The sequence below is a fragment of the Acinonyx jubatus genome, chromosome C2, assembly GCF_027475565.1.
Source record: "Acinonyx jubatus isolate Ajub_Pintada_27869175 chromosome C2, VMU_Ajub_asm_v1.0, whole genome shotgun sequence".
Taxonomy (NCBI): Eukaryota; Metazoa; Chordata; class Mammalia; order Carnivora; family Felidae; genus Acinonyx; species Acinonyx jubatus.
The window spans coordinates 146,425,086-146,437,671 of NC_069384.1; the positions used below are offsets into that span (position 1 = coordinate 146,425,086).

General features: G+C 35.3%; 1 protein-coding gene across 11 annotated transcripts in view; it reads right to left on the reverse strand.

Moving 5' to 3' along the window:
• The window catches only part of NKTR (natural killer cell triggering receptor), a 62,527-nt gene that overhangs the window by 26,427 nt on the left and 23,514 nt on the right, over window positions 1–12,586 (reverse strand). For 7 of the 11 annotated variants that reach the window (XM_027040801.2, XM_053221582.1, XM_027040800.2 and 4 more), the window contains exons 3-6: window positions 7,933–8,007; window positions 6,837–6,944; window positions 6,038–6,082; window positions 4,204–4,291 (exon numbers count right to left, since the gene is read on the reverse strand). In XM_027040801.2, coding sequence (XP_026896602.2) covers window positions 4,204–4,291; window positions 6,038–6,082; window positions 6,837–6,944; window positions 7,933–8,007 — 316 coding nt within the window. Of the gene's footprint in view, window positions 1–4,203; window positions 6,089–6,836; window positions 6,945–7,932; window positions 8,008–12,586 lie in introns of those variants that run through there. The other 4 variants (XM_027040802.2, XM_053221585.1, XM_053221584.1 and 1 more) reach the window with 4 other exon arrangements.

Below are 12,586 nucleotides of genomic sequence, written 5' to 3' on the forward strand. Positions count from 1 at the left end.
GGGTTTAAGGTCAAGTTTCATCAACATCTTTGTTGATGAAAAATCTTACAATTTACACATGAAGGTATTACCCCCCAAAAGGAAGGAAAACCAGAACTGCCCAGATTATTAACACTTACTAGCATTTCTTCTCAAATTCATGAATGTGTGGAGGCAAAAAGCATTTCTGCACAAATTCTCTTTTGCTACCCAAAATCTCCACAGTCTTATAAACCCCTTAACAACAAACCACCTGAGTACCCCTTGCTCTGCTCTGAAGTGACCAGCACTTCTCTCCTATGGAGGTGAGCAGCCACCTACAAGTCTGGTTAGAACACATCCTGGAACTTCTCTATGTTGTCCTCCTATAGTCCTCTTTATGCCTGTTAAAATATAAGGCTTTTTGTTTCAAGCTTGACTCGCCTACATTATCTTTTCTTAACTTTTTATAATTACCATGACCAATGACCGTGGCCAGTGACAAACACTGCTCTCCAGAGCTCCGTAGGTCTTCCTACTCCACGGCTGTACATAAGGTCCCACACACTAAGCAAAGGGAGACCAGTGTAACCACCACGCCATCGTTCTATCCGTAGCTGATGAAGACTGCTGCCTAATTTAGACAAATGAGCCCGAAGTTTCTTTGCAGCACCTTTCAGACTGATGAAAATTAGGCAATTAGCAAACTATCTCCTTGAGGGGCAAGACAATGTTTGCACAGAAATCATTCCACATATTCAAAAACTTAGGATCAACCTACAAACACTTTCTTCCTTTTATGCCCACATTTTCATGCCAAAATGTTTACTTTACCTATGAGAATGGGTAGGGATCTTATAAACCGAAAAGGAAAGATAGAACTAACTCAAGGTGAATAGCAAATAAAACTAGAACCAAGGCCTCCTGATAGCTAGATTAGTGGCTCTAACCCAGAAAAATAGTTATTTAATACAAAGCTATAAACCGCCCTAATTAATCTTTTTAATGACTACTTCATACAATACCTTCTTTATCTCTTCAATGAATATATACAAAAACAATGAAAATAAGAACAGAATTAGCAGACTGTTACTAACAGCCAAAGGAAAAGAAAAATGTTTCCCTGTGCGTCATTTTATCTTAGCATTATACATACAAGGAAAATGTTGGTCTAGAGGATCACATCCTTTTCTCCTCTAAGACTTTATAATTCTATAGCTTTTATTATGGTTTCTTTCTAGTGTTTGGCTCCAACAAATAAATAATAAAGGACAAAGTGACTAAATACTGAGTTAACTGGGTTACTACTTTGGTCCCAGGTCTTCGAATTTCTTCAAAAATACTTCAACATGAACGGACCGTTATTTCCTTAGTGATTCATGGGGACAGTGCTATATATCATCTCTTCCATGTTTCTTGAGCAGTATTATTCCAAAAAGAATCCGTTTTATTCTATTTAAACCCTCCAAAGCAAAATCTTTGTGACTAACACAGTAGTAGACATAGGCAGTAACTGCAAAAATCACAAATAGTTTTAAAGAAGAAAATGCGAATTTTATCAGATACATAATTGTTCCATCCAAAGGAAGCAATATATGCGCAATCATGTTGAACAAAAATGATGTATGCCTTACGAAGGGGAAGTTTTAAATGCGTAAATAATAAAGACAATAGTTACTGCACAAAGCACAAGAATCTTTGAGGAACATTTTGCAAATACTCACACTAACAGCACCAAATTTACTCCTTAGGAATTACAAAGTAGATTTAAAATATGAGCTACAAATGCAATTTTGCAAGGATGCATTACAAGTCCTTAGTAAGCTTATGAGACTGGAACCATATAGGGAGTCGTGGGCATTTTACCACCATTGTCACACCACCCTTTCTTGTTCGGAATGCAGAAGAGCTGCTCAAGGTGCCAAAGGGCAGAGCTGTGGTGAGAGGGAGGGGTGTAGCTGCCGCCCTTGGGGAGCTGGCAGCTAGCCCTGCTACTGCCAACCCTCGCAGCCCCACCTCTTAGAGTGATTGTCTGTGACGGTTTACACAACTTGAAGATAGTAAGTTCTACTTTTTTTTTTTTTTTTACTACTTCCAACTCCAAAAGGATTTGGACTTGCAAGACAGATTTTCAAACATTTCTCTTTTACGGACCATTACCTCCATTTTCCCTTTCTATAAAAGCAAGGAAGTGCTTTGTATAGAAAGGTGAATGTTAGTTTTATTTTATCCTTCAACACATGGGGAACTGGCAGTTTTAGCCAGCATAAAAAAAGCACATGCCACAAAAATTTCTTTAAAAAAAAAAAGATAAGGATCTTTTTTTGTATGTGCAAAAACACTAAATTTGCTTCCAAGATTGCTTTTAACTGCAAATTCATTTCCATGAGTAAATTTCAAACTAAAAATAGAAAATTTTCTTTCAACACAAATTCAGTGATTTTACTGCCATCTACAGTTAATTATGAAAAGAAGCTGAAAAATTTTAATCCTAATTCATGGATGTCAAAATTTTCATTTGGCATTCTTTGTCAAAAATAGCAGTCCAATGTAAAATTAAACTAGGTAGAAACAGCAATGGCCTTAATTTTGTTTGATACTAAGCATTCCTAGAAATGACTTAAGGGCGTACTGAAGTACACAGAAACAAAATACTCTGTATTTTTTGAAGAGAGAACCTCAGACACTGGATTGTAATTAATGTATGCACCAGTTTTTACATTCTATACACAAGCTAACTGGTATGTGGCAATGGGAAGAAGCTGGTGCTGCCTGATAAATTTTCATGTACTGATATAAAAAAGGAAATCTAAAAGAAACTTTAGAGCCCTCAGATGGTAGCTTCTTGACCAATGAATCATTAGTTTGTCATGTTCACAGTTCAGATAAGCTTAAAAATGGAAAATGGGAAACCTCAATCAAAGAGTAAACAGTTTTGTATTAAATTACTATAAAAGAAGTTTTTCAAAATATTTCACACTAATTTTTTCTTTTCTTTTCTTTTTTTTTTTTTTTTTGGCCCTTAAGAAGGTTAAGGATAGAAACATGCTCTAGGAGAGAAGTCTTAATAACTACTGCTCTATGGGATCAAAACATGATCTAGGAACAAATGGTTTTGGTTCTCCTTTCCTGCACAGCTCCAAGCACTGTCATCTTCCAGCAGCTTTCCATTTTTAGGACATTCTTATAAACAGAATGCCCCTTATCTGAACTTTTATCAGATCATGTTGGAAATCTATTTTGCAGACAACTTTAAAATGTGAGATTTATTTTACATGAATAATTTACTCCTTTAAAGACAGGGAAGCGCCATTCACACTCATCCATTCAGAAAGATGACAAAAACTTTTTCTGGTAAACTGTGAATAAAATATTTCTCCAACATAGGTAGCACAACTCTAGAGATTTACTTCCAATCAAAATTCTTGAACTTCATGCTAGTCAATTATCTTTCTTATTTTATATCCTGGGATTATAATAAAAATAGGTTTTAGAGTAGCTTTAGATTAGAATATATAACTACAAGTATCCCAAAGGGCTTTCAGATGAGAAGTAAGTAAGGTTTTGGTTGTGCATGCACATACATGAAAAGTTGTTTATTTTTTTAAAAAGCAAATTCGGCATTCGGAAGTTTCCTGAGTGATAATCTCCTAAATTTTGGTCGAAATGACAGCAATATTGGGTTAATTCAATTATGTACAGAGATCTCAGAAGATTTAAGATTTCTACAATGCTGATGCAACAGCAAATCACTCATCTCTATACAATATCAGAAAATAATGGCACCTCTCTCCAATGAACTCAAAGAGCATCATTAAGAGAAAAAGCCACCATACAATGGTTTACTCAAAGCCAACTACTTTCCAGGCCAAGAGGACATCTACTCCTAGGCCATGAACAACTTTTAAATGTTGACCAATAGTTTATGTTCCAATCTAGTTTTAGCAAACTGAGCCCCCAAATTTGCTAAGTAGAAGCCAATTTCTTTTCTTAAGATGACAACATATTTTGAAAATAATGTACATCTTCAAGTTACATCTCGTAAGTACCATTCTTCAAATGCAGGATATATGCTGAAAGCTGAGGCGGCTGTTAGAGCTTACCAGTTTCTGTAACATTAGAAATTAATAATAAAGCCCAAGTTGACAGAATTCTAGCATTAAACTTGGTTTAACTCTACCATCTTTCTCATGAACAGCGCTTCTCTGTTTAAGAAAAGCTCATCTCTGAATTATGCCTACTCACATGAAAAACTGGGAACCATTGGTATGTTTCCCTCGATTTGCCATTGACAAAAGGAACGCTCTGTCATGTTTGAGAATAAAGTTTTCATCTGTTTGAAGAAAACACAAATTCGTCAGTCTCCAATTATAAGCCACTTTTAAAGTGTAATGTTCACAGTAATAAATAGAAAGCAAAGGATGAAATTCCTCTTCTGGTCAGTACAGATACTTGTCTGAATATTTAGAAAAAAATTTTTACAACTAATCAAAAAACAAAAGCATAAAAAGATCAAAGATACTACTTAAAGCCTTGGAAAAGAACATATATTTAATACTTTATACAAACAGCCTTAGAACAGTCACTTTTAGTAGTAACATAGTTTGGCTACATGATATGTGAACTATGACTTTCAGGGAAAACTAGTAAAGAAATTTTAGAAAAATCTCTACAGTAAAGCTCATTTCCTTCAAATTTCCAATTATCCTACTTAATGCACTAAACATGGGAGAAGTTTAATAATCTTATGAACTTAGTTTCTATATGGTAAATTTATTACTCAACTGTACTAAAGCTAGACTACGAGAGCAAAAAACAAAAAAAGTACAGAATTTAAGTTGTAAGGATATGCCTAAATTAAATCAAGTATATAGATTCCTAACAACAGGATAAAAAATTACCTAAGGAAGAAAATCCTATAAAAACAAAAACTTAAAGGGCGAAATATAGTTTTAAGAGACGTAAGTATCTGCCGCAGGGAACAACCACATTCAAGCGGCCTACAACATCAGTCTCAAATTGCTACAAGCTGATAGAACCAGCTAATGAGCTGCTTCCTACTGGTTCAAAGGAAAAACTGCCATAAAGATCACTCAGAGAGGATTTTAATTCCAGCAGAAATATCTTGAAAACGAATTTAAATTTCCGTTTAACATTCATACAAACAAACCTTTCTTTAGAACAAACAGAAACATAGAAAACTTTAAAAAATGATTACCTTGGGAACAGGCTTCTGAAAAAGAGTGGTAATCCATTTTCCCCCAAAAGAAATATAAAAGACTATTATAACGCTGAAGCTATCATGGCATTAAAATCTAATCAGATTGGATCCCATTATCAATCTCTGCAACTGACTTTTCTAAGGCTTTTTGGGGCAAATGCAATAGTTAGACTTATGCAAATACTACTACTGTAGGAATAAAATACAATCATATAATTCTAGTATACAAAAGAAAACATACAAACCTTTGAGAAAGTAGGAAATACCAACTTTTAGTCAAAGAAATTGTTTGATTTAGGGGGAAAAAACACAACTAGATTTTTTTCCTGATGTAGAACTAAGAGCCCATTGTGAAAAGAAAAAAAGATACAGATGCACGTATGAAATAGTATACAGAATTTTCCAAGTCTTCAAGCAATATAAGAAATCCAGCCACAACCTGACCCAGGCTGTCCATAAACTTATTAGGAAGGGTGCAAGGGAACAGAATTGGAGTTTGTGTTACTGAGCTTCGTTCTCTTACCTTTTCATTTTGCAAAAGACCACATTCTCTATAAACAAAAGAATATGTTGACAGTTTTAGGCAGGAAGATAGGAGTTTTCATGTATATAGTTGCCTAACCTCCATGCTGAAAGTCATGTTTAACCATAAAGTTAGCCTTAATTAATCTTGTCAATTAAAAGTTACATATTACAATATAATTTATCCCCAAGTTCATGCAAATAAAGTATTTTCATGCAGCATTAGTTTCATGCAAAAAGTGAACTATAAGTAAACCTCTCCTCATTAAAAGTACATGATCAAATTTGCTTTAACATCAGAACTGAAACAAAAGACCATAAAATATTAAGCCTTACCTTTAAAATATCCACCATAAATTGATTCTCCACCTTTTCCATTACCTGCAAATAATGACCTATATTAAGTTATAATGACAATTTAAAATATACTAATACATATAAATTACTTTTTATGCTTTCAATTTATTAAAGAAACTAACAACTTGTAATTGCTGTAATCAAAATTCTACAAATCCTCAATTAACCTCATCTTTGAATATAAGTGCAAAAAAGTCCAGTACTGTTATAATAAATATTATTAAAAATTATCTCCAGGGGCACCTGGGTGGCTCAATCAGTTGAGCATCCAACTTTGGCTCAGGTCATGATCTTGTGGTTCACGAGTTCAAGCCCCGCGTCGGGCTCTGGGCTGACAGCTCAGAGCCTAGAGCCTGGAGCATGCTTCAGATTCTGTCTCCCTCTCTTCCCTTCCCCTGCTCATTGAGCTCTCTTTCTCTCTCTCTCAAAAGTAAATAAAAAAAATAAATAAACTAGCTCCATAACCCATTTATTTCAAAAAGTAATCATACCAACAAAATTCGGGAAGAATAAAAATAATCCACAAGTACTTGGTATTCATTGTAAGAGAATTCACCAAAAATCTGTAATATTATTAAAAGTACATAAAAACAAAATAAAGTGGCTTGGTATTTCGCTTTTCATACATTTTTTGCTCTACAATATTCACTCATCCAACATCTATTCACTGACCACTTAATATTTACTTCATACTGTGATACAATATTTACAATTAACAGTATGAGACACATAAGAAACCGATAGTTGGAGTTATTAAAAGCGTAACTTTTAGCTCTACCTTCGCTGAAGTCCCCACCCTGAATCATAAAGTTTTTAACCACACGATGGAATGTGGAACCTTTATAACATAACTTCTTCCCAGTTGTTTTCCCAAGGCCTTTCTCTCCTGGAAAACAAAGAAATGACGTTTAGCTACAAATATATCTGTCCATGGAAATTAGTCGAAATTAGTCCTTTGTGAAATCCCTCCTGTGTGCTGGCACTGTAAGAGATACAAGACACAGGGTGACGACGGAATACACACATGGGTTCCAAAAGTATCAAGCAGCATATAAATGTTAAATTGTGTGGCAGTGACTCTATATGCTATAAGAGAAAAGCAGATTAGAAATGCTTATCGCTCCACCAAGAGAGAGCGGTGAAGGAGTTGGTACAAACACTGTATATGTACGTAAGTGTATCCAAGCACACACTTAAAAATCTTAATTTGCTATTTTAAAATAACATCATAGATGTTTTTCATTTTAATTAAAAAATATATATAAACTCAACTATAAATAACAAAGAACAACTGCATTATGTTTTGCCTATCTTCTAATCCTAAATTTCTTAGAAATCTGGAATGCTAGGGGCGCCTGGGTGGCGCAGTCGGTTAAGCGTCCGACTTCAGCCAGGTCACGATCTCGCGGTCCGGGAGTTCGAGCCCCGCATCGGGCTCTGGGCTGATGGCTCAGAGACTGGAGCCTGTTTCCGATTCTGTGTCTCCCTCTCTCTCTGCCCCTCCCCCGTTCATGCTCTGTCTCTCTCTGTCCCAAAAATAAATAAACGTTGAAAAAAAAAAATTAAAAAAAAAAAAAAAAGAAATCTGGAATGCTAAATTTGTTCAAAATACTAAAATTTAGAATTTTGAACTACAATGTTTAGAGATGATTTAATTACATGCAGTAGTACTTTCTTTTTCACTTTTGAGACCATTTCTTTGTCCTCTCTTCAAGAAATATTTCCCTGATTTCCTACCAGTGAAAATAGTGTTTTTTAACGTGCTAAACTCATTTTACAGCCCATTACTTTTTAAGGAAAACATCTATTCTGTTAAGCAAGATAAAACTCTAAGTCATGACTTCTCATCAGAAATAATTTAACAATTCATTTACCTGAGCATAGGCAAAGGAAGTTTTTGCATGTTTTTGGACATATGTCTGAGAACAGCTGAAACATAATGCGACCAACTGAAATAAAACACATTAAAAAAAACAAAGGTAAGCAAGATGATTAAATAGGTCATTTTATTTTATATGGGAGAAAACACAAATAATCAAACTGTATCAACAAACTGAAAAGTCCATTTTTGTAATTTAATTTTTCAAAAGGCTTAACAGGAAAAAATTTCATGGAGCAACACCAACTAACAAGAATTCTACTCTATTTGTTAGTGCTAGAACTCATATGCAGCCTAAGCGGCTTCAGCCCGAAAACTGTAGGATTTCAAGTGTGTTGTAAAGGGGCTTCATATTATTAGATCCCTTTTAGTACAGTCTCCTATCTAAACACCATTAATCTGCTTTAAAATATTCTCAATAATAGTTGTCTAATCTATGCTTGAGCCCCTCTAGTGATGAGAGCACATCATCACAAGACACTCATTCTGGCCCATACTGTTAGAAGAAGGTTCTTCTGCCCTCTGGATCTAGCTTTCTACCTTTATGCAAGAACTACTTAGAACCAACTTCCTGAACTGCCATCTTGGTTGTGGTTCCTAAAAAATACCAAAAACACACAAAACAGACAGAAAAAAAAAATACAATACACAGGAAATGAGAAGGAACAAGCTTACAAATTTGATTTAATTATACTACAGGGAAGTGCTTCACAAACTATTTGGTCTCAGGACTTCTTCAAACTCTTAAAAATTATTGAGCTTTTACAATGTGGGTTATATCTATTGCTATTTACTATATTATAAATTAAAACTCTGAAATTCTTAAAAGACAAGAATATAAAGCATACATTCCATCAGCTGTCAGAGTGGTGAGATCATTATGTATTGTATATCTGGAAAATTTGACTTGTGAATGAGAGCACAACAGGCAAATTGTATTACTACCAAAGTAGTTTTGCTTTACAGACCTGAAAGGTTCTCAAATAGAGTAAAAAATATTTTGATTTACAATCACTTTCCCGAGACCCCTTTCCTTTTTATTCTACACAGTCTTTTCCATTATGAATGAACATTTTTATTTAATCAAAAGGGATTTACAGAATAAATCAAAATTAACTGTGGACCAAATGTTAAGTTGTCTTCAGCACAGATGCACACTGATTGGAATCACTCTGTACCACTAAGATTTGAATTTATTCCTGGCCATGTCAGTCGGTTTCTCGGAGGACAAAACAAAGCTACAAACTACCTCGTAATAGACACCCTTAAGGGATAAAAAGTGGGATTAATGGCATTACATAAGACTTTCTTGTGTCAACACTCTGCTTATTGCTTCAATGGAGCCAAATTTTAAAGCAATTTCAAAACGTTCTAGCTCATCTTTACATCTAAAGGAATGAAGAAAAAGATAGGGAATTAGAATTTTTTTAATGCATGTAATATCAGTGATAATACCACTCTGTATTTACATGGAAATATTTTGCTAGTGTAATAAAAATATTTTCAATCTTCATAAATCCCTGGGAAATAGCTGACTAGGTTGGTGACAAGTCAGTTCAAAACCATCTAGCTTTGCGGACTAGAACATAGATTTTTGGAATCCCTGTAAGATAGTTACTTTCCAGGATAAAAGATATAATCAAAACATTCAAAAACTTAGCTTTTTCTTTTAGGACTATAGTAACTTCAACATCAAATTTCTTTTTTTCAAAACCTTTGATGCTTCCAAATGAAAGCCAGTAAAAGTTTCAAATGTTTCTAGTTCCTCCTTTACAGATGATTAAGAGCTATGAACCCTCGAGTGGTATAATACATATGAAAACAGTTAAATGTGATTACATTTCCAGGTCTAATATTCAGAGAGGGATAGCAAACGACAATGATGTTTCTAAAAAACCACTCACCTCTAAATATCTTACCCTCTAACTTGATGAAGAAAAAAAAATTCTATTCACTTCTCAATCTCATGGGACAGGGTCTAAGTTAGAGCTGAAGTTTTGGTTCCTTTATGGCATTATGTTGTTAAGAGTAAATGAAAGGGGCGCCTGGGTGGCTCAGTCGGTTGAGTGTTCGACTCTTGGTTTTGGCTCAGGTCATGATCTCATAGTTTGTGAGTTCAAGCCCTGCATCAGGCTCCACTCTGATGGTGCAGAGCTTGCTTAGAATTCTCTCTCTCTCTCTCTCTCTCTCTCTCTCCGCCCCTCCCCTGCTCACTCTCTCTATCAAAATAAATAAATAAATTTAGGGGCACTTGGGTGGCTCAGTTGGTTAAGCATCCGACTTCAGCTCAGGTCATGATCTTGGGATTCATGAGTTCGAGCCCCATGTCAGGCTCTGTGTTAACAGCTCAGAGCCTGGAGCCTGCTTCACGTTCTGTGTCTCCCTTTCTTTCTGCCCCTCTCCCACTCGTACTCTCTCTCTCTCAGAAATAAACATTAAAAAAAATTTTTTTAATAAATAAACTTAAAAAAAAAGAGTAAAAAAAAAAATAGAACAAAACCAAATTGTTTTGGGGGTGCCTAGCTGGTTCAGTCAGAGGAGCATATGACTCTTGATCTTGAGGTTGTGAGTTCAAGCTCCACACTGGGTATAGAAATTACTTAAATACATAATCTTAAAACCAAACTGTTTTGGCTTCACTACCAGGGTGCCAGGTTAAAAACACTGCCAAACCCAGAAAAATAACTTAAAAATCCACAGAAAGAACAGATTAACCCAATCGGGCATGCAAGACATGAGAAAGGCTATGGACATTCAGTCACACTGGCTGAGACTGCCTTCTGAGTTTAAAATGTCTGCATACGTGGGGCACCTGGGTGGCGTAGTCAGTTAAGAATCCGACTCAATTTCTGCTCAGGTCATGATCTCACAGTTCAGGAGTTCGAGCCTCACGGTGAGCTCCATGCGGACAGTGCAGAGCCTGCTTGGGATTCTCTCTCTCCCGCTCTCTCTCTGCCCCTCCCCCAGTCTCTCTTTCTCTCAAAATAAATACATAAACTTAAAAAAATAAATAAATAAACACTGGCTACACGCAGGAAAGGCCAAGCAAGACACACCTAAGTCATGTTGTAATCCTGATGTGGCCACTAGATGGCAGCAATAAAATCAGCAAGTACTTGGAATATGAATATAACAAACCTCACCTTTCAATAATATCATTGTTTCTTGTTCTCAGAAACAGCTGCACTGGAATTACAGGTATAGTAGTGAAAAAGGAGACATATATCATAGACATGAAAGATACAGTAGTTGAAAAAGTGAGCACTGGTTGGGAAAAAATATTTAGCAGATGGTACACTGCACAAGGCAAAGAATATCACATATACAATTACAAGTAAGAGATGAGGATAAGAACAAAGGTATGAACGGGTCATAGGGGTTAGGCAGAGAGCAAAATCTAAGAGGAAATTAAAGAATGGATATACCACTTCAACAAAATCAGGCCATTTATCCATTTAACTGAGATCCTCCCCAGGTGTCAGGTGGTCCAATAGTACGTAAGACACAGTGCCTGTTTGGGGGAGCTCTTGTCTTAGCTGGGAATGACAGATACAAATTCTTACACAATGGAGTGAGCCGTCAATAGTATGAACAAAATGCACATATATCCACCCTACGCCTGACTGATGCATGTGAGAGCAGAGGGATAGGGACCAGGTCTGTTTACTCCCCACTTTATCCCCACTGATTTGTACAGAGTCTGGTACAAAATAAGTACACAATAAATACTTGAATAAAAACAATAAAAACACGTGAAACCAAAACTATTCAAAGATAGAACTTAACAAAATATAAATGAACAAACACCTAAATACACAGATAAAAAGTATTCATTACACCAGGAAAAGTTATTACAAGTGGAACGACATTAAGACATTGCTTAATAAAAGCTATTTTCAGAGATATAAAGGAAGAGACTTCTTCTAGCATTCAGGCAGTAGAATCATGTCACCTACAGGGAAAAGAAATTAGGCTGACTGCAGACACTTTACTTTAGAAACTGGAGACAACAGAACACTGCCTACCATCTTACACAGACTAATAGGTTGTGAACACAGAATTCTATACATAGCAAAGGAAATACAATAATTAGATTTCATCCTGAAAAATCTATTTGAAATATAAGCCTAAGATAGGACTCAAAGAACAAATGAGAAAACATTAGTGGGAAAAGAGTGATACTGAGCACTAAATCCATTACAACACAGAATTAAACCTAAACAACTAGGGTAGGTATGGTTACAAAATAAAATATAAATGTTTCAGCTATTGGGAAACAAAGTAGGTGTTGGTAAAATTTCTTTTGGCTATTTTTAGGAACCTTCTAAAAATATTTTCTTTTGAATAGGTAATGTTTTTCATGATTCAAAAATCCAACAGTGGAAAAAACATAAAGAATGAGAAGTCTTATTCGTACTTCTGTCAACAGGTAATCACTTTCATTAATACCACGTGTGTGCTTCCAGTGTCTCTTCAAACACACAGGCAAATAGTGATACATTCTATTTTTCTTGTTTTACAAAGCAGCGTAACTGCTGAAAGTAGTAATCTTAAAAGTTCTCACAAGAAAAAAAACTTAACTCTGTGTGGTGATGGATACTAACAAGACTTCCTACAGTGATCATTTCACAATACATACATATATCTAA